Source organism: Anas platyrhynchos, chromosome 3 (assembly GCF_047663525.1).
Source record: "Anas platyrhynchos isolate ZD024472 breed Pekin duck chromosome 3, IASCAAS_PekinDuck_T2T, whole genome shotgun sequence".
NCBI lineage: Eukaryota > Metazoa > Chordata > Aves > Anseriformes > Anatidae > Anas > Anas platyrhynchos.
In genome coordinates, this window is record NC_092589.1 from 13,563,169 (window position 1) to 13,586,521 (window position 23,353).

A 23,353-nucleotide genomic window follows, 5' to 3' on the forward strand; every position below is an offset into this window, starting at 1 on the left:
GTCAGTGTGGATGTTTTATGCGAGTGGTTCCTACGACAGAGTTTTTCAAAAGGATATCATTTGACAATAGAAAACATAGCCATTTCTTTCCAATTACAGGTATGTTTTATGTTTAAGGTAACTCCTAATAATCTTAGGTTTGTGTTTCCAATGCAAGAGAAGCTCAAGTTGAAGAACTTTTTTTGTTATATTTAATGTATGTTTGCACACACACACATATAAACACACATATGTACTCACTTCTGCATACTTTTTTTTTTTTTTTAACATTTTTTCCCCACTTTTATTTGCCAGCTCGAGATTATCCTTGGATACTTAAAAACAAACGGCCAGAAAAACTGCGAGATACACTCAAGGAGGTAGAGGTACGTTTTGGAAAGTTTCAAGAACAGCAACAAATAATCCAGTTTTCAAACCTCTTTCAACAACTTTAATTCTCATAAAGATTCAACTCTCCCTGTGTTGATAAATGTGCTTTTGTCTGGTGGGTTGTTCCAAAACAGCTGCATCTTTGTGTGGCATGCTTCATCTATAAACTTGAAAATCAGAAGTATGTTAACTGATAGTGACAATGTGTACTGCCAACTTTACTCTCTGTTCTGTTTTCTGTTGTCCTTCAGGACTTAATGCAAAACAGTCAATGTGTGCTGAGCAAATGGAGGAACAAACGTATCTGTCAGGTAAAATGTTTTGACAAGCTCTTGCAATGTTCAGTCAGTGGAGCTGAACAACCATTCAGTGATTGATGCGATAGTGTTAAAATGTTAACTAATCCTGAAGATCATTGTTTGTTTGTTTGTTTTTTAATGTACGGGGCTCTTATTACTTAGATTGTATTTATTTAAATTACTTATCTGTAGTAGATACTATCAGACAAAAGTCTGTTTTTTATCCACAAGAAAAATTATATAAAAGGGGCCTGATTCTCTGAGATAATTATTTTTGGGGGAAACATCCTGAAAGCATCCTGAAAGGAGGTTAAGGGAGTGGTTGCAGTATACAGACAGGTCTGGAATTTATGTTATATTACATTTTTATATCTTAATTATTGACATCTCTGTCACAAATCTTTTTACTTTATGCTTATGTAATATGGGAGGGAGACTGTAAACCTAAGCTAGCTAAATCATAAATCGAGTCACGGAACAAAAGACATTGTGACATTCAGCACACATGTAGCTATGTTCTCTGTCCGTGTAAGTTCCATGTATTGTGTACAAAAACCAGCTTTTCACATCATCATTAACACAGAACAGTAAGGTAGGTGGGAAATCTGAGCATGAAGCATGTGCTCCAGCTCCTTAATCAAGAGCTTGTCCTGAAAAATGCGTAATGTATTTTATAAGTTTCTACAGTCTTCATTGTTCATGAGGAATGTGTATCGTATTTAAAGCTGGCTTGGCATAGGAAATACTTGTCAGTGTTATTAATACTGTTTCTAAAAAGAAATTACGTTCTAACTTCTATGCTTTTTCAGTTTCATAACTTTTTTTCTTCCAATCGAGGTAGTTCCAAATGGGTGTCAGCTGGATGAATATTAAGTATTTGAAAAATATGCAGCTGAAATTCCAGAAATGTCTTTAGGAATAGAAAGTTTTTTCTAACCACCTGATACACCAAACACTATAAAGTCTTTTTGTATCAATAATAAAGATATTATTGTCTAAGCCTATCAGATTGTATTTGCCTATCAGATCTTATCACTAACAAGTGTATATCATTCATGTACAGATTACATAGTATTAATCCGTGAATGTTAATCTTCTAGAACTGATTTAAATATTAATTGTACGCTAATTTAGAGGACTCATTTTTTCTGTTGTTATTGTTCTGATTAGGAAAGGAATTTGGTTAAGAATTACTGAGTCAGTTAGCCATGAGTGTGTTAGCTTGCTTCCCAGTTTCTCTTCATTTGCTTTCCCAGTCTCTTCTCCCTCTATCATTTTTCTTCCCCTCCCATCTGTATCTGCATACACGTGCATTCCTTACCAATTCATGCTTTGGAACAGTGGACTTCTTGCCAAAATTGGATTGTCCTGCTTTTATAACACTTTTATTTGACAATCAATTGTGTTTTAAACACTTCTTGGTTTCTCTTAGTGCCCTCTCAGTAGTTTCAGGCTTACATAAACAGAAATGGGATAATACAAATTAATTCATTTCTTGTACAACATGGGAAAGAAAAGAGGTGGCTGTTTTTATCTTAGCATAGTTGGTTATGTCTGACTATGTATTGGATTGAATCATATAAAGGGATAACTTGATAAATTAAATATTTTTTAGTGTTTTTTTCTTAGGTGGCTTATGTAGAAGGAAGCCAGAGTTAAAGTTACAGATAAAAATCACAGTCATCTCTCCTTAAGTTCTGCTTTTGGTTTCTGAATCACGAAACAAATTATTTTTATATAATAATGGCTGATACCTGAAATTACCAGTGGGTTTATAATGTTCTGCCAAAATAATTGTTATTCCACTTTGTCTTCCTCAAAATATAAGCTGTCCAACAAATGAAAATAAAACAGAAAAATGAATAGTTTGCAAGAGTCTAGATTAGAAAACCTGCCTTGTATCAATTTTTATGTTAAACAATTTAATTTTCTGCTGCTTGTGTCTCTGAGTATTTTGCAGGAGTATCTGGACTCCCTTTTTGATACAAACGTTCTGAACTTCTGAAAAAGAGGTTGTCTACTTTTTAATTTAAAATAGGAAGCTAATTATCTGTTTCAGCAGGTGTTTAGCCCATAATGGTGTGATTTATGCCACAGCACAACTGCATTCACATGCTACTCTGGATAGATACCAGAGCAGCAGTCAGTGGGAAAACGAGAGGCCATGTTTGCATTAACTTTCAGGCACAATGGAAAGCATGGGGTGAATTACCCTGACTGTCATAATTTTCTCTGATTTGGGCAAAATCTGAGTATATGGTGGTATTATAGTGTCTTCAGTTTTTAGCTCTTCATTTTGTAATAGCAGCGTAATACCAAATAAATTCGGTTACTGAAATGTATGTATTTAACTCAACAACCATGTTACTTTTTAATAAATGTTCTGTGTATCTGAATCTGCCACAGCTTTAGCTGAACCAGGAGGAGTTCCCTTTCTTTTGTAAAAACAATGTGCTACGTGAAAACTTAATGTCAGTTGTATCGTTAGCAAGACAGAATGAATAGAAAAAAAAATCTGCCAGGAGATACAACGATAACAATACTGTTATCTAAAAGAGTAACAGATTTCCCTCAGATTGTGTGAGAAACAAGCATAGCACTGCTGTTAGTGTGCTTTCTGGAACCTAAAAATCACTATTCCTAATCCCTCAGTGCCTCTTCCAAATCTCTCAGCTTCTAAATAGCCCGCAGGCAAAAATTAGGGGCTATAAATTTAAATGTGCATCTGCTAAAAATATGTGTGCTGTCATGTTAACTGTTTGTGTGCAAATGACCAATTAGCCTTCATGCATATACCTCACTGACAGATCTACTTAGTTTGCATGCAGGTTATCTTGGCCGTTGTATGCACGTGTTTCTCAGAATTGGTTCTTGGAGGTGAGATGAGTTTGGCAAGATCCACTGTAATGCTTTCTACCTTTCTTAATGTGTCATTTTATGCATCAAAATTTCTCCTATTACCTTTTTTTTTTTTTTTTTTTTTTTTTACGCAGTGCATTAGAAGTTTCATATTTACTTCCTCATGCATTGCCGAAAAAAAAAATCTATTGCCCTTTATTTTTGCGGTCCTAAATTCTAGTACTACTTAGAGCTTCTGAAATAGAGGATATGCCAATTCATATAAACATAACGTAGACTGTACAGAGATTTTTGTCAAGGAATTTGCTCTCCTGTTTAAAAGAGCTTAGTTGAGCCCTAAAGGACTGAGCTCTTTTCTTTAGCCATGTTCCTAGTTCCAGAAGGATCTGAATGCACACTATTTCTATATGGTACTTCTGAACCCCAACTTTGATGACTTGTGATGAGCTGCTGAAATAATCCTGTAATCTTCCGTTAGCTGGCGTCAAAAGAAAATACACAGACCATGAAAGAAGTATGAAGGAGAAAAGACAAGAAGTCTTTACAATAAGAGGCCACTGAATTGTTTATAATTAAATTGGTTTTCTCTGTCTGGAAGCAATAATCTAAGGAATTACCTTTATCAATATTTTAGTTTACTATGAAGAAGCTCTGGCTTCTTCCCTTCCTCTGGTCTCCTTCTCTAATTCTTTGGAATGCTTTTAAGTTTTGCCACAAAATCATGAAATCAATCCTATGAAACGATGCCATTGGTTCAGGTTTGTTTTTACACTATAGGTTAGTAACATTAATGAGATGTATCTGAAACATTTGATTTCCAACTTATTTTTTTAGTTATTATTATTTTTACATTTGCATTACGGTGTGGAATTGAGCACATGCCAACACTGAATTAATTTGTTTTATAAATGCCAAGCACTGGTTTTGAATCATATCTGTTACCTGCCAGTGTAAAAGATTTATATATTCTTTGCTTAATTACTTTGATTTAACTTGATTTGTGTTGCAATTTACATATGTATGTGAACAGTTTTTATGTTACCATCATTGACATGCTTAGAACTGGATCCTGAATTGAGATACACAGCAATATGTGCTGACATGGCTTGTTATATCAGCTACCGTGCCCATAAGCAAACTGATTTAGCAAGATATGTGGTGACATAGAGGAGCACATCTGATATCAAAATCAGGACATTTGAGCTAGAATATGTGAGAAGCCAGTATCCATCACTGGTTACTAAGAGGAACGCTGCCCTCATATTAAATTCTTTTGGTTGCTTTTGATCACAACCATTAATGGGTTGTGTGGTTTGAGGGATTTGGAGCTAGAAGTACAAATGCATTGATTATTGTGAAACAGTAACGTGTAACAACAGTAACTTCATTTGTAATAAGGCATGCAACAGAGTAATTACGGTAGGGTGGCTAAGAAAGCAATCTGGAATGAAGAGGTGGGGAAAAACCCTGGGAACCTGCTTGAACAAGAAATGCTTTGCAATTCTCTTCTCCTTTTGCATATTCCTTTGTCAGTTGGGATCTGTAAGGGAAAACAGTTTGCAGCAGTATTTTTTACAGGCATATTTTCCTTCTCTTCCAATTTTAATCAGATAGAGGCAAATCCTGGCTTTGCTCTGGAGGTATCTTTTTGGTAGAAGGGCTGATAAGCAGCTAAGCTGCATGAATGAGGAGTCAAAGGCTAATGCTTCCGAGGATAAAGGAATCCACTTAAGTACATGCTTAAGTTCTACTGTTGTCCGTAAGTTTGAAGCATGTACATTTTGGCACACAAAGTACATGATGCCCTCTACCAAAATCTTCACATTCAGCTCACAGAAACTCAGTGACCCTTCCTTTCCCGTGTGTGATTTTACTCATACCAAACATTTTACTCGTACGACTCATAGCATAAAGACTATTCTTCCAATAGATATGAAGTCAGGGTCTCATTTTTTGTTTAGGAACACCTTGAGACTCTTCAAGCTGTAGAGGTGTCTTTTCTGATTTCCATTTTTCACATCATGGTACTTCAGTCTGAAAAATGTTGATGTATTTCATTACTGTGGGTTTCATTTCCTAATGTGATATTTCACAGACGGAATGACTTTGTGCCTTGTGTAAATAACGCCTCTGACATTTGCTTTTATTCCTTAGTAATGATGGGCAATTCCCCTGAGCAGTACTTTTTGGAGTTGGATCACTGTGTATCTGTGTTCAAGCCAAGTTTGCAATCTTTAACATTTCCTCTATATTCATTCATGCTTATCATTGGACTGCTCCCATCCACTAAAATATGAGCTTAACTGTGCAAGCATATGTACAACAGCACCTAAATCTTATTGTCATCTAGCAGTCTTTGCATAGACTACACAGTGTGTAAGCATTTGAAATAGTGGAGTTTCAGTATGAACAGATAAATATTTTGTTTTACAAAATATTGTTGATTAAAGATAATGTGTTTGTGCTTTGTTTAAATATCAGCTTGTATCTCATGGTAAACTTTAAGAAGTATTTTTAAAACATATACTTATTATCTGCATAATATCATTTTAATCTCAGGCCTTTTGTACTAAATATTTGTTTTTCCTTTTAATTCCGTTTCCCAGTGCTGTTTATCTTGTAACAAAAACTTTGGTGTTCCTTGGTAACATCCCATTTATTTATTGTAAAATCTAGTTGCAATTGTTACGGTTTCATCTGAGAAAAGTTGAAGGGAGGGTCGTGCTGCACCTAACCATTTTCTTAAGATATACATAAATTCTGAATTTAGCACCTTCTCTCATGCCACCATCTACACTTGGAATAGACGCAGTCCTGAATTCCAGCTGATCATCTTGCAATATTGAAAATACATAACATTGGTTCAATGACTGGCTTCATACTTGTAAAACAAAGGACATTCATTAATCCAGTAATTTTCTGTTTATGTAACAGGTGTGAGTTATGTCATTAGAAGGAAATGAACAGATAGGCAGAAAGCAAATTTACACTCTGAAACACGTTAAGACTTAAAGAAACCTAACCTTGTATTTATTTGTTGCTATCAAGCCAAGGGTTTGCAAGCATGTCTTTACGCAGCATATAGGATGGACATATTAAACGTCAGCAGAATTATAAGCGTATGGCCTCATTCCATAATGCAGTCATTCACTAGTATATTGGCTGTCTACAAATCACAACACTTCTTTTTGCCAGGCTTTACCTGGAGAGGGGCAGTGTATATCCCTACTCTGTCAGGTAATCCAAGAGGCTACAGACAGACTTCTGATTCGCTTAGGTTATTTTCCCAGGTTAACTCCAGGATACTTTTCTCACTCTCTGCAAGGAAAAGAAGCATGAGACCAGCCCTACCATGAGAGTGATGCTTTCTGCAGGCAGGGCATAGCTCCCAAGGAAAGGTGGTGTGGAAGAGGCAAAGTGGAAGCTTTATTTTAGTGACTGCACCAGCTCTCTTGTTGGTGCCTAACACTGAAAGATTTAGAGTGGTGTTTGCCTTCTCTGGCTGGCTGATATTCATTGAGAAATTTAGAACTCCTTTTCCTAGAGTATTTATGTAATTTTCCTCGATGAATATGTTATTGCCCAGTAGCTTGTCAACTTCTGTGTTTCGACCCTCACTTTTTCAACTAGGCTCTTTGGACAATTACAGCTAACCATAGTCAAACCTTGCTGGACTTACATTATCAAGTTGGAAATAAATTGTGATTTTATCTAATCTAACTTCAACATGAGGATAAATTGAAGTTTTGAAAGATTGTAATAAGAGCTGCATGAGTGTAGCTGTGTCTAACATTTTTACTAGGACAAAACCTTAAAGGACATCTGTCAAGACAGGGAATACTGAAACACTGAATTTATATATTTTTCAAACTAATGTGCAATTAGATTTTATTGGGATGCGAAAAGATCAGTTGTTCCTAACTAATTGATTTCATGTCACAGCTGGGTTTGGTTTCTATTTCAGATATCAGTAGAATTTATTTGCAAACTACTGTGAGTTGACAGGAATATAGACCGGAAAAATATTGGTTAAAAATAGTAGTAAGGTCAAGAAGGTAATTTAAATAGACATATTTGTCCTGTTCTTTGGTACAGAGAGGGCAGAACTGTAATAATACAGCAAAATATACATAACTGACAATTTTCTTAGGTAAATTATTGGGAGCAGAGCATTGAACAAGAAGCATCTCAATTAGATCATTACATTTTGGTTCCCAGCACTTGGCATTACTTTAGCACTGTCATACAATGGTTTTGTCCTCTTGACTTTGAAAAGGAAGCATGTAAAACAAAGAGAAAGTGAATAATGTATCCATGAAGATAACGGAGAATCAGAGAAATTATATCATGGCTGTGATGTGTATGACAAAGAGATATGAGGTGTGGGGTCTTACCTAATGAATCTTACTTCCAGCTCAGGATTGCTCCCAGAATTACATTTTCTTGTGCTTATCCTATTCATTTTAAAAGCCTACCAAAACAGGGTTCTTGCCACCTTCTCTGGAGAATTACTTTACAGTCCAGTAGATCTCCCTGCAAGGAAGCTTTCCCGGTGTTTATATACCGGTGTGCTGTACTAAAACGTATATTGCAACCATGTTTGTTTCCCAGCTGTAGCATAAAGTAGACAGGGATTTTTATGCTGAATTCTACTGCAAGAGTAACTATTTATCTGGTAGCAAAGTTTTTAATAGTACAGAGATTTTGTTTAAAATCTGTTTTTAGGTGGGAACTGGAGGCCTGGATTTCTGGCCTACGGCGAGTCCCTGCTGTGTTTCTTCTGTGGTCCTCCCACTGAGCATTCCTTGGGCAAAAAAGATTGTTCAAGTATAAGGCTAGCGTAGCCTCTGGTCAAGTGATAATGATTTTTATTATTATTGTTATTATTTACCAAGTAGAGGGAAACTAACCTAGCTGCCAGAAATCTGAGTCCTTCAGGATTCCTACCGTGTAGAAGGAATTTGTTCTGGTCTGAAACATCTTTAACTTCCATGCTGAGGTCATCTAGTCAAGCAGCTTGCAGGATCAGAGGTGGAACTGGAAGACGAATTAAAATACGCAAGTGTTTTCGGTTCTGCTGATGAAGATCAAAGTCACACAAGTGAATTTTTCATTGTTTATACATCCAGGTTTTTGTAGAATCCAACCTTGGAAATGATTTAAATAATTACATGGTCAGGGTTTTTGTTTGTTTGTTTATTTTTTAAAGATAATAGCTTTTTTTTTTTTTTTTAGTAAAGGTTTTTGTATACTCCTGCTACTGGAGTAACTTGGCAAAGTGAGGTCAACTCAAAATGGAGTGGGGAACTGGAACTGGTTTTGTTTTGGTTTGTTTTCTGAATTGTTTTGTTGTAGTAGTTGCATTCAGAAAGTTACTAAGTTTAATGACTTAATTATGCAAAAAGCAATGGTTTTCATGATTCTTCCCACCAAGTGCTATCTCTCTTATGCAAAATATGGCATCAGGAATAGCTGGTAAGTGTTGTAACTTAGTCTTTGAGATTGTATGTATCATTTAATTGAGATTAATTTGGCAAAAATATTTGGCTAACTGAAATAAGCGTCTGACTATTCTGTCCAATAGTTTATATTTCTTCTTTCTAAGAGGGACATCTATAATGGTATGTCAAGGAGTATCTGAATTTGTTAGGAGCTCAGAGTTACCGTTGTGGTAAGGCACCATTATTTAAGTTAAACAATATATGAATGATCAGAACTAGCCGGGCTAGCAGAAAGGTGCTCTCTTTAATCTCTGAAAATAATAAAAAATTATATGAAGCACAATTTTATATGCTTTTTTATCCAGGCTATCCAATTATATATTTTTAAAGAAAAATCAAGTGATGACAGGCACGGTATAAACACACCAGAAAAAAATGACGTTCTGAAGGTCTGTAGATGACTTACAAATTCAGGTCCTTTTAAAGTGTCTCACATTCAATAGCCCAAACCTTCAGTGTACCAAACATTACTAGATGATACTGAGTCAGAAATCTTGACTCAGCATCCACATACAGAAGCATTTAAATAACAGAAGGCTGCCTTGGCTGAGTTTTTTAATGATGAAAAAGAACTAATAGCAAGAAATGTAACATAGATTATTTCTTGACAATTAAGGGTGATCAGCATCATTCCTTTAGTCATTAAGGACAGAATTTTATTTATTTATTTATTTTAAAACAAATTCAGCACATTTTATTCAACATCTGAGGACTTAGCATGCATCATCTTCACTTGTTCATCATTTGTAATTCTTGTAGCCGCATAATTCTGTGTCATATTACACCTCTCTTTTTCATTGAAAAAGCTTCCTAAGTCCTTATAAGACATCTTCACATCTAAGATAAAAGTCTTTTTCGTAATTTTGAAAATTAAATTAGTAAGTAACAGACAGCTGCTAATATGTACCTTGGAACGTTTCATATTGTTAATGATTTCTGATGTCTCGTTTTCTCGCTTTTTGGATTTAGCTCCTCTTTCATTCAGGAATATTGGTGTCCCTAAGCCTTTCTGGGCCACAGCTGGAGAAAGTGGTGATTGACAGGACCCTGGTGGGGAAGCTCATCTCCGACACCATCAGTGATGGTAATTACACCCACGTGCAAATCAATTGCCTTACATTAACAATGGAGTAGAGAAACAGTATGTCAACAGGTAGACTAATTATTGCCACTGGGGACTTGCAAACACAACAAGTAATTGCATGTAATGCCATAGTTACAACCCTTAGGACTAAGAACACTTTAAGAATAATATTTAACATCAAAGTTTTCAGGCTTGTCAAATATTGAATGGGTTTCTAAAATTCAGTTTCTTACGTGTTTTCAGTCACTGGGAACATGCCATTTGAACTTGTGTTTATTTCATAATTGGGAAAATGGGACAGAAACAAACATTAGCCAACTGATTAATTATGTGGGATAGTTATTATTAAAATATTTTCTTATTAGACCACTAGGTATGTGAAGGTGCTCTGATTTAGTTTCTAGATTTCCAGCATCTCACAAGCATGACTAACTAATGACTAACTACAAAGATCTTGTTTAACGTAGGGGAAAACTTAAGTAAATGTACCTGTCTTCAATAGTTTTATAGAATGGCAATAACTTCCTCGGTGTGTCCCTACTTAGCTCCACTGAGCCTAACCAGCTGTCAGCATCTTAGCATCTGCATGATCAAGAATAAGGAAATTCAATGTGAACCAAACTACATGGGCACTGTCTTCCAAATTCTTAAAAAGTAGACCCAAATTACATCCTTTAAATATGATTATATGCTAGGTTTAGCTTTGATCTTTAATGATTTATATTTGTGCATACCCATGCATCTATTGAATATTGGCCTGGTTATTTCAGAAAGCTGCAATCTGTGTCCCTCTCATCTTTTCTTATCAACTTAAGTTTAGTCCTGCAAAATAAAATTAATAAAACTATGTCAGTAGAATCTTTAGTATCAAAAAATTTAACTAACTTCATTTGTTTTATCAACTAATTAGAGAGTGAACACATTTAGCATCTTGACTCCTTTTTTTCCCTCTTTGCCTAAGTTACTGCTAAGACTACAAAATCCAACTCAGATTTTTTCCCTTTGTTTCCAGAGAGAGGTTTTTGTAACTAGAGGTGACAAAAAGTAGGAAAGCATGGAAGCTAAGGTTATACCCAAACTGAAATTGTTTGTAGAATTTATTTAGCATATACTGTCTTTTATTTTTTTCATAAAAAATAAATTATACATGCATTGCATTATATTTCCTTAGTATGTTACATAAATACAACTTAAAAATATTTTTATCTAATAAAATTTAAAACTAAAGCAATAGAAGAGCAACAAATATGTTTTCCTACAGTTATATACTCAAAGTGCTATAAATGAGGTTATGTAATCATTTATCCTTGTATTCACTTATTAAATAATTTCTTTTCCCTCTGTTTGTTAATGTGCATGTCTGAAGGTGGAACAGTGCATCTTCTGTTCAGTAAAAGCAAAGCCACCATATACTTGTCACTGTAATACATATTTTTATGGACAGCGAAAGAAGATAGTTTTGCTACCCACACAGTAGTGGTAAAAATAAATAAATAAATAAATAGATATATTGAACTAAGCATACTGAGAACCAAGACATAGTAGTGTCCTAGAATAAATTAACTGTAATCCAACGAAATTGCATGTCCTTCCAAATCTAGGTTGGAATCTGTGTTGTGATGTTAATGTTGGCCAAAAAGAACTTGATATTTAATACAAGAGGGCTGTATTAAAATAATAGTGTTTTTTTTTTTTTTAAAAAAACAAATATGTAAGTGTGGTTAAAGGTTACAATCTGCCACAATTACATCTGTAACGCTGTAATTCTAATTATAACTCAGAGTAGCATGCCCTCTTAACATTTGGAATAATAAAGGTCAGATTGCATGCACAAAATACAAAATGAAGATTGCATTTGTAATCCACATGCCTCTCATAAAACACTGTTAATTTTTATTATTATATAGGTAAAAAAAAAAAAAAGTTTAATTGGAAATGATGAAAAAATTGCCTTCTTAAAAGACAATGGTGTTTCTCATTTTGTAAATTAATTTGTGGCACTGAGGCCTTGTGGCAGGAGTATGTAGGATATAATTTTCACTGCCCATCTCTTTAGGGTAATCTGACCCTGCAGCATATGGGTTCTCTTCAGAGCGCCTCTCTGAATAGTGGTATAACTGCCCATAGTTACATTCAGGTAGATTTAGTTGGCATCAGAGTTTCTAGGTTTGCTCTTCAGATGGGCATATATTCCATTTATGTTTAGAGTCTGTCTTAGCTTCTAACTCACCACGTCAGATACTTTATCACCTTTTTTTTTTTTTTCTCCAAAAGCCAGTGTTAATGTTACATTTCAAAGGCAATTATTTGGCTTTAAATTTTACCCTTTAGCATTTGCATACCAGATACTTCAGAGCTGTGCCAGTACATGACTATTGGAAAATGCAACTAGTTGTAAAATAGACTAAATCAAAGCAAAGCTGAGTAGCCAGTTTTCACTGCTTATATGCAAGACTCAACTGTCGACAGAAACTACTTAAGGATATTAAAAATATGTTTAAGAATCTAGGACATTAGTCACAAATGCAATTTTTGTTGTTTTTAAGGGGTTGTTCTGCAGGATTGTTATTATTTAATTTTATTTTTTTTTAATCCAGTTCAAATTTTCTTGTCATGTTTCTGTTAGCAGAGGTTTCTGAGTTTACTTTCTGAAAACAGCTTGCTAGCTTTACTTTAAACCTGATTCTCATTAACAATTCTTCAGTGATCTGGTACTGGTTACCCTGATGCCTCATTTTGTTCTCAGACATCTCTTTAAATGTAGGCACTGTTTCAATAACTGGATAAGATAACACTTGGGAAAAATCCTAGATAGCACTGTCTAATTAATTTTCATTGTCAAATTAGTTAATCAGTTTTATATTGAACTATTTTGGTCTGTTAATCAGTTTTATATTGAACCATTCTACTGCACTTTCCCAGACTTCAAGGGAGTCTGTTCCATCTTGGTTTTCTGTATTGCTTAAGTACCCACAAGTTAAGCTTTCAACAAGTTCATAACCCCTCTAAAGCATAATTCTGTATGTAGCAGCCACCCAGAGTCTTGCAATGTCAGAATTCCAGATACACCTCATGTACTAATTTTCATTTATCATGTTCAATACCAGCAATGCTGTATGAGGTGCTCTTCCAAAATACGATGGATGCTACTGTAAGAAAAACTCTGAAGGCTTTCAACCAAGATGAAAATGGATGTGGAACAGGCACATATTTGAATGTAGTGGTAACGTGATATGAGATAATTTATTCAGGTTTATGTAATCTGAGTACTCCCTAAGCTTTATTTCTCATTTCCAAGAAGGCCCAGGCAGAATGACACATTGATGTCTTTTAGGAGATTACAGAGGCTTCAGTGTAATATTTAAGACACTGTCTTGAAAAAATTGCTTTTTGCAGCGTCTCAGTGGAGAGTTCAGAAATTTGCTTTCTTACTAGAAACAGGTATTACAGTCATGACTATTTTTTTTCCAGCTGTTCTTGCAGACAATTTCATCATCTTGTCATTCGAGGACCATAACCAACTCTGCTTGATTCAGTTTACAAAGAAGATGGGTTCTCCTGATGTAAACAGAAGGCTGGAAAAACTCTCTTGTTCGGATTTTAAGGTATAGCTGTCAATGGTGACTGTAAAGGCTACGGTATCTTTATATTACAAATCACTGGCACTCACGGATTCTTTATAGAAGTACAAATTTAAAAACCTATGTATAACTGATCAGAACAGCTCAAATTCTAAAAGTGACAGTTATTGAAAAGTCAAGAAAAATGACACGGCATTCTGAGCTAATGAGTTAAAAATACTGTGCCAAGAGGGATCCAATTTTCTACTGTATTTAGGTTAAGGGCTCAGACACACAGCTAAGTTACCCCTGCTTAACAGATTACCTCGTGTCAGTTGAGCAGCAGTAACTGACCCTTTGCGCATTCTCAGCATCTAACAAGCATGAAGTAAAATCTGTAATGGTAAACCTCAGTGTAAAAGATGTAAGGTAATGTGTTTTGCCTCTTGTTTGCTGTGGGCTAAAAGCGCACACATGGTCAATTACTATGGCTCAACCGACATACACAAACTCGTGAAGCTATGATAATTCAGTCATCTGTCTGAGTTCTAAGACTCTGGTAACTCCTTGCAGAAATCTTAATTTTCCCTCTAGTTACACTAATCGTATTGTTGGGAGTTGGTTTTAAAATTAAGCCACAGAGCTAGGACTCAAGATACAGAAGCTGAGTTTCTCACCAGTGCGCAACTGTGTGTGTGATCTTAGGCAAGTGATTTGGTGCCTCTGTATCTCAATTCCCCACTTACATTGATTAAAATACTCCCTTTTTGCAGCATTTTATGTAGGGGTATGTCTATAGCACAGTCACAGCAGTAGCAAAAAGATAGTTTACGGATCGTTGAGCTAGTTTTAAACTGACTGGCTTGGATGTCAGTAGAAACGAGTTCATCTCAAGCTAAATTATGCTGCATCTTGAGTGGGTTGGTCTATGTAGGCATAACCTATTTGCACCACAAGCTCTTTGGCTTCAGGACGGTGTAACTCTGACCTTAGGTGGAAGTGCTTGGCACTACAACAGTATAACAAAATAATCAGCCAAAGGCAATTAACTTTAAACAGGTAGAGGAGGTAAAGGGCTGAGCCCAATCACTTCAAGAAAGAAGCGGAGGCAAGCCTTTGCCTAAGAAAGGTAGAAAGATGCAGTGAGCAAAAGAGATAGTTTGTATTTATTTCAAATTGAATAAATGTTAAGGAAAACAATCTTGTGCTAGCAAATATTTTTCCCTTGACAACCCCTTAGTAATTTGCTTCGTCACATAAGGGAATGTGCAACTTCTAGGCAAGCTTTTTAAGGATGTGTTTAATTTAAGTTTTGCCATAGTACGTTTTAACTTGCTTGGTAGAAATACTTTCTGCTAGGATGAATATCTAATACATTTTCCAGGCTGTTTCAGTTCAGGGCCTCTTTTCAGCAATGACTTGTGTTTGCGAGATTGATCCAACCTCTATAACGTGGATTTGAGACAGTTCACTGTTCACCAGGAACTGAGCTGATACGTAGTTTACTTTAAAATGATGTGCACTTGTGCCTGGCCTATGGTGTTTGTTGTGCTTTAGAAGCAAGGTTGGTGGGTGGTGGTGGTTTTTGTTGTTTTTGTTGTTTTTTTAATAGCACTAAACTCTAAGAAATTGTGGTGAGCTGAAGATTGCCTTCATTACATTGTAAGGGTCATAGCTCCTTGCTTCATTTAGGTTTAGAAAATATATTTTCATTGTAGGTATCGCTGTGCACATTTTGGATCTAATGGTTATGGCAGTTTTTCTTGGGAAAAAGGAAAGCCTAATCCATAGAAAACTGTCTCTGCCCTAGGAAACCAGAAATATCTGCTGGACTCCTTAATAGGGTTGTTACGTTCAGTTCTTTGCTGACACAGCTGAGCTTCTAGAAACACCTCCAATGTTAACTTTGCTTTCTCTTGAAATCAGTGGGAATCGCTGTGGATTATTTCTTTGCCAGCCAAAAAAAAAAAAAAGCATTTGCATTTTTAAATTGAATATTCTTTTGTGTGGAGCTTGCTAGTTAGGCAGCTAAATATAATTTTTATTATCTTCAGAATAGCACTAGTGTGAGCCAGCAGAAACTATTATTCACAACTGCAATAATATTATGTCAGCTCTCTGCACTGAATTAGAGTTCTCCATGGCTGTTCTTGGTCAAGCTTACAAAAGCTAAAAGATCACAGACAAAGTCAACAGTAGTGTTGCTACCAGTAGTAACAAGAGAAACAAAAGATATTCCTTAATTGCAGATGTGCAAAAAATATACACTTAAAACAAAAACAGTTTCTTAGTTTTGATTATTTTTTTTCCAAGAGAAATTTAATTAAAAGGTGGCTTGCAATGGTACAGAACTACCATGGGATTGAAATAGAGAACAAAGATTCAGGAAATTTGAGTGTAGCCTTCATCTCCGCCTCTGACATTCAGGGTAGCCTTGAAAAATGTATGTAGTATTTGAGTTTTAATCTCTGATTCTAAAAATGTTTTCTAAAAATTGCTTACAATCATATGTAACAATATAATTAAATTTCTGTCTTACTTAGATTGTAATTTCTTTGATACGTGGACAGATGCATGTTCACATTGTTCGGTGTCCAGCCGAATGGTGGACAAAAATTGGCAGGGAAGTCTAGGCAGTACCGGACTGCCAGAGTGCCATTAATAATGAGACCAAGTCAACCATGCTTCTCCCATCACAGTTTGATATTTATCCAAAAGTTAATTTTTTACATATTACATACCTGAATAGAAGAATTTCTTTCTCCATCCTCTTCTTTTCTAAGTGATACCGCCTTAAATCTTATATACACTTTGAAAAAAGTAAAAAAGAGTTATTGTATGCATCACTACAGTCTTAAAGTACAGCCAAATGAAAACACAACTGTTATCATTTGCCTTTTCTCAGTGGCATTAGTCCATGTTTGAAAGTGTAATGTTTAATGCAAGAGGTAAAGTTATACGCAAAGACTATTGTCTGTTACTAGACGTGAAATTGTTACCAACAATTTTAACGCTGTTAACGCTGCAGTACAGCACTAATTAATATCTGTGAAAGTATTTGTGGTGTTCCACCCTAAGAACATGTCGCTACCAAATTCACTATTTGTACGCAGTTTTAATTCAAATAGAAGTTACTTGTTCACTTTTATGTGTGCTTTATACTGTTAAATAGAATTTTGACAAGTAAAACAGGATATTCTGAAAATATTGGTCTTTTGCAAGTTTTTCACATCTGTGTTTTTTAATCCATTTCAATTTACTGAAGAAGACAGTACAAGGAGTTAAATGTTTACCATGAGAGAACAACATTGGTAATTACTTTGATTTCAGTTCCTTTTGATGTGTATTCAGGGGATGAAGAGGTCAATAATATTATGACCATGCAAATAGAAAAGGGTTCTTTTTGACCATATAAAAAACAGCAAAGGATTATTAAAGCATTAACCTTGATTTTAATGGCCTTGGTTGAGTGGTGAGATCACAATTTGGATGAGCCTGATTATTTACTAAATACAATACATAAATGCAACGGGTTCTTAACACCCATTGCACTCTGGCATTATCGCATTACTGCCATCCTTTGTTGCCTTGCAGACAGGAATATGAAAGCAATCTGTCATGTAGTGAGACTGGCTCCAGAAGCATTTCTCTGATAAGAAGACCCCCTGCCCTTTGCTAGTGTCTGGTCCAGTAGGCTTAGCCATGCGCTTAATCCCCAGAAAGTGGTTCGATTATTGCTGACCAGCAATGGCAAGATAGTTTTTTTTTCCCCTAGCTATCAACCTTCCATTAATTCCTTAAGCAGAAATGCGGTGCAATCTATATTTCCTTGGCATGTGTCACCCAGATGGTGCACTGCTCATGTTTTCAAATAACCATGCTCCAAAATAACGGAGTTTGAATAATAAATTCCACAAATCCTTCCTGAGAAAGAGGCACAATTCTCAAGAGCTGCATAAACTTTACGCATGATGCTGTAGCTCATCCACATTATGCAGAAAAGTATATATTCTCTTGCAAAGCAGATATTTGTATCTGGATTCCTTAATTTAGGGAGGAAAAAGAAAGATATATGTTTGCTCGAACACTGTAGAATGTATTTAATATTCGATTATGTCTTAAACACTAGCCTTCGTTCCCTGGTCAGCTTCGCAGAACTTGTCATTTAATATGGCTAAGCTTAAATCCTGTGTGTAGGTCGATGCTGTCAAGCAACCATGACTGTACATTTTGGTATTGATTGGAGTCATTGCAGTAAATTCCTTCTTAACTCACATTCCTTTCCTTCCCAATCCCCTCCCCATAGATAAAAGTGTGAGCATGTCTCTTTCTGTCTGAGGAGATATTTTTCACATTTACAGACAGCCTATATGGAGATATATGTACACAGTCCTCTGTGTATATATAGGTTCTCTTTCACACATCCAAAGTAAACACTCCCAATTGCTCCTACTGTGCTATTTTATCACCGTAAATATTTCCTGCTTTTTTTTTTTTCTTCCATCAGATTTCTTACATTGATATACCTGGACCAGAAGGTAGAAGGATGAAACGTCACCTGGCAATAAACTGTTTGCAAGACATGGTTATTTGCTGGTGGTCAGCAGCTAGTGATGGAGCATGGCCTTGGTCTCCTATTTCCTCTGAGAGGGACAGAGCCAACCTATTGCTATTAGGCTGTGCACATGGCAAACTGGAGGTAAAGTTCTCAACTCTCTTGTTACATGATTTTGCAGACTTGCTAAAGAAATAGCTATTCAAATTAAATGCATTTTCTGGTAGACAAAAAGAAACAGTATAAAATGTTGACAGAGGAAGAGAGGAAAAATTAAGATCAGCCATCCTGATCTTAAAACAGAAGTTCATTATTTAATTGAAAAAACACATTATTTACCATGTTTAATATTTTCACATCAAAATTGGCAATCTGAGAAATGAAGCACGGAAATTAGGTCTTTAAAGCAGAATAGCTTTGGAGCTGCTACCACTAAACACTCTTTAACCTGATTTATAAGCTGTATCTGTTGCATGTTGTTCTCCAATGCAATTATTTTACATTATCTGCAATGTTAACTGATAGGTATTTCTTAATCTACTTCAAATGTTTTATTACAAACTTCCAGCTACACCCAGATGCTGCTTAAATTGTTGTGGGTATTAATCAAATTAGGGAATGTTTTCTTGGAGAAAAACTCAAAATTCCCCAACTACAGGTGGAAATGTAAGTTATTGGTTAGAATAGGGCTACAGGCTGACCCTCCTCCTGACACTTGCTTAGCTTACATTTTTGGGCAGGTGTTTCCATTTCATCTATTTCATTTTTATTTCACATGTTTAAGAATCCGCTATTTGAATCTAGTTTTTTATGTTAAGTAAAAACTATTAAATGAAGCTATCTAGGCATATTTTGAAAAGAACTACAGCTTGTATTTAAACTGAATAAGCTGATTTGGACTAACTTCTTATTTAGATGCTCCTCTATTTAGAGTTTTATTTTCAGTTTAGTTTAAGCCAATTCTAGTATGGAGTAAAAAGGCACTGACTGTGGGAGAAGAGCACAAACTTGAGGATCAGCTGTGGAATAGCTGTTCTGTGGTAGCTATTATAGGATATTTCCCTGTAGGGAAAAACCCAAAGTAACACTTTAGAATAAGCTGTGCTTATACACAACATTCTGTGCTCTTTAATTTGGGAAAATGTAAATGTTTTAATGTCTTGGAATTATTACTTTGATAACTAGTATTAATTTCAGTGAGGGTTTTTTTCCCTTGGGATTTTCTATGTATATTGAAAGCAAAAGAGAAAAGGTAGTTGAGACAGCTTTTCTTATTTCTGTCATTAATCACTGTAGAATTTAAGTTTAAATCACCTCCAGTTCTGCCTTCTTTATTTCTTTTCAATTGACCTCTCTCCACTAGTGGTCATCTTTGACTCATCTTTCTCTTCTGCCTGATACACACCTGCAGTTCTCAATTTCCCCTGCAGCTGTGCCCAATCACATATAAAAATGACTCTGGTAGTTAAAACATACATCTGTACTTTGTAAGCTTTTGCAGCCTAGTCTCCTGTGCGAGTTTCATATTATGAAACGTCATCCTACTAACAGCTTGGATCTAATTTCTTACTGCAACATCCATATGTCCTGGTTCTGACAGCGACATTCCCATGCCATTCATTTCCTCGCCATATCTCTGTATGTTCTTCCAGGGTGCTCCCTAATTTCATCATAGCATTTTGAGATCTCTATTTTCTGAGATTATTTTTTTTAAGACTCGTTTCTTCTATGAAATTCACAGAAACTACCCATTTGGTTTAAAGCTTTCTCCATTTTATATATTATAAGGAGATTCCAAATCACAGCATCACTCTGCATCTTTCAGTGCACTTTGTTTTATCCTTTTCTGGTTTAGACTTCAAGTTGCTCAGGGCTGAGTCTGTCTAGTGTAGTCCCAAGCACATCACTGGTGCTTAGCACAATAAGGGTAATAAGCATTCACTGAGCCTTTAGGCCTAAACTCATAATCCTTTTAATTTAGCCCATATTGTAATATAAATATAAGGAAATTATTTTAAAAAGCAGAACAGCCAATTTTAACTGTTCCGTTGCTTTCCTTTTTCTCATCCTTTGTCTGCACTTGTCTGTTTTAATTCGAAACTCTTCAGATGATTTTTTTTCCCATGTTTGTCAACAAAATACTATGTCACTGGTATGGAAAATTCAGTCACATATAAATAACTTTATTTTTTTCCTGTTTGTAAATTAGTCTGTCCCACATATTTATCTCTTGGAAGCTCAAGACACTCTGCCTATATGCTTTTCCTATATATCCATGACATGCAAACTATAATCCTGTGGGTTTTTTAATTTTTTTTCTCGTGATCTATCTAGTACCACTTATAGGTGGTAGTTACATTTCCCATCACAGACCAGGGGATGTTGTAACCCAGCAGCTCTAGAAATAGCATCAATCCCCAAGCTGCAATTAACTTAAGTACATCTTTACCCTCCAGAGTCTTAGAGGGGAACTTTAATTTAACACCTTTAAATTCTGAGCATCATGGAATAGCTTAAACAAGAGCCAAAATATAGTTAGCATTTTTAGACAGCTTCTGAACAGTTACTCTCTAGGTCAGGTAACATAAAAAAAAATACAGTGTTTCTGTAAACATGATTATTTACCTCTCTTTTCCTCTACTATCTTACCATTTATAGTGTTCTTCAGATATAGACCTGGAATAAAATGCTGTCATGCTATTGTTATGCCTTAAAGTAGATACATATTTATCATATCTTGACCAATATTGTGAGTTTTCTCCCAAATAAATGATTATTGTCAACAAAAGAATGAGAAGAAGAATGAACTGATTCAATTTGGGGAATTTATCATAAAAAGAAGCCCATAAATGTCTAGCTGTTTGGGGTTATGAAAAAGAAAACCAAGCCTGAGGAAATGAATGGGTGCTACCCACAGCCTTTCTACAGCACAATAGTTCTGACCTACAGAAACCACAAAGAGATCTGCCAGGTACTGACACTTATTGTTGTGGCAGAGCAAATGTAAATGATACTGCTTCCTCCCTGGAAGAATTTTCTGAGCGGTATTTGCTGTCCACCCCAAGACTGCTTGTTAGGAGGACAGGAATAGCCCTGGGACAAGACAACCCAACCCCCTTGTCATGATAATATCCTCTAACTACACATTATGCACTGGAGTGATTCACATTCACTTACAGTATTTGGGCTATGGTGTACTTAAGCAGCATTTCAACTTAATGGGGGAAATCCATTTTACATTTTAAATACCTTATAAATGTGTTTGGAATTGTGCTGTATGGCCTCGTGTCTTAAGATTTGCTACTATTAGGCTAAAATTAGACATTATCCCCTTAAGAACAAAAACAACTTTTTCCTTGCAAATCTTGACTTCTTTTACTTTCTTCTTTTTTTTTTTTTTTTTTGCCAGAGATCAGTATTTGCTCTGTTAAATGCTGTGGGATTTGATTAGGAATCCTCCCCTGAAGACATAATAATGTTTTTCTGGTTAGCATATGACTGCAGTGGTGTGTGATGTATGTTGTGCGTGCACTCATGTTGCTGCAGGAGTATTTGTTGAACCTTTGTCTGCTTTCATGCATGTATTGGTTTCCTCTGGTAAACCCATCCATTCTCCCATTTATTTATTTAATTGTTTGTTTGTTTCTTCTTTGTCGAAGTACCAATGATCAAGGACATTATTTAAATTGTCTCCCTGTAGAGATAATGCTGGCATTTTGATTTTGAAAGCAGAAGAGGAATCTTCCAGAAATCATTTCAAACAATTTGCTGTGAATAAATAAGATCGGATCTGAAATCATCCTTGGATTAAATGCTTCGAGAGAAAGCCATGTTAAAATCAACTTGAACAGCAAACATAAATTAATAGGAGATGATGATGCCAAGGCTCAGTTACTGTAGTAGTTTGCATTTGTCTTTACCATGTTTATTTTCACTCCATTTAGTGCTAGTACAAATCACTGAAATTATACTTCAATCTTGCGGAAAAAATAATTTTCCTGAGAGAGAACATTATTTTTCTTTCTCCCACGAGGTGTAATAGTTATTTCCTCCACACTATGCCACAAACTTGTGAAATTCACGCAGCAGACCTTTTATGAGTGAGCTATCCTACAGTTACTGTACTACTCAGAAAAAAAACTACCGGGTGTCTGAATAGCTGAAATACCTCTCAAACGCATAGAGCAGAGAATGCAAAATCCTTGATGTCACATTGGGTTAAAGGTTTAATGAGTAATACAAGATAAATATTATGATGATAACTTTTGAAAGAAAATAAAAACTAAACGTTGGCTGAAGATCTAAATAAGAATGCATGTGGGACTGTAAATGCAATGCAGCCAAGTAAGTTGGAGTAGGAGCCTTGCATTTTTATTTAGAAGAGTTTAAAAATAGGGTGTTTTTTCTTCCTCCTTCACAGTGCTGTCTTTAAAATTATTTTACCATAGTGTGCACTACACTTCGCATTTTACATTTCTAATTAAAGTGTTTGTTGTTATTTGCAGCCTCACTGTGTGAAATTAAACAAGCATTTTTTTAGCATCCATAAAATAAATCAAACATTTTTCTCATCTGAAAGGCACACAATCCAGTCACAGCAAGCTTATTTCTGTTTCTTTTGTTTTCTTTCTTTTTTTTTTAATCTACTTGGTAAGCCAATTTTCTGCTTAAGAACTACTGTTTTAAACTCATACTTGTTTTGATATGTGGGTTTTATCCTTCCCCAGCACTCTATGCAATATACTTCAATTTTAAGTGTTCAAAGATTTGCACTAAAGAGAGGGATACCGCTTACACGAGCTAGTGCTATTGTTTTTTTCACACATAAAAAGAAAGAAGGTATGTTAACTAGCGTAATTCAGGCCTGTTAGTTACAAAAATTAACAGATTCCTTGACTTGGATTATTATGATTTCTGAATTGGGTTTGAGAAGTTGGCATGTACAGCATCCTTCGTACTGCTGATTACTGCAAGGGGAAAATGATATAAATGTGCAGTAGTGATGCTTGACTGCTGCATTGATAAGGGAAATGTGCATAAACGATGTGGACAGTATTTAAATACATTTACTATCCTTTTGTAACATACATGTCTCAAAACTAAAAAGCACTTTTAAGAAAAACGTA

General features: G+C 35.4%; 1 protein-coding gene across 4 annotated transcripts in view; it reads left to right on the plus strand.

Moving 5' to 3' along the window:
* Positions 1 to 23,353, plus strand: part of WDPCP (WD repeat containing planar cell polarity effector) — a 147,873-nt gene that overhangs the window by 50,257 nt on the left and 74,263 nt on the right. For all 4 annotated transcript variants that reach the window (XM_072035330.1, XM_072035331.1, XM_072035329.1 and 1 more), the window contains 5 exons: positions 295 to 365; positions 621 to 680; positions 9,998 to 10,112; positions 13,584 to 13,717; positions 18,180 to 18,371. In XM_072035330.1, the coding sequence (XP_071891431.1) occupies positions 295 to 365; positions 621 to 680; positions 9,998 to 10,112; positions 13,584 to 13,717; positions 18,180 to 18,371 (572 nt within the window). The remainder of the gene's footprint in view (positions 1 to 294; positions 366 to 620; positions 681 to 9,997; positions 10,113 to 13,583; positions 13,718 to 18,179; positions 18,372 to 23,353) is intronic.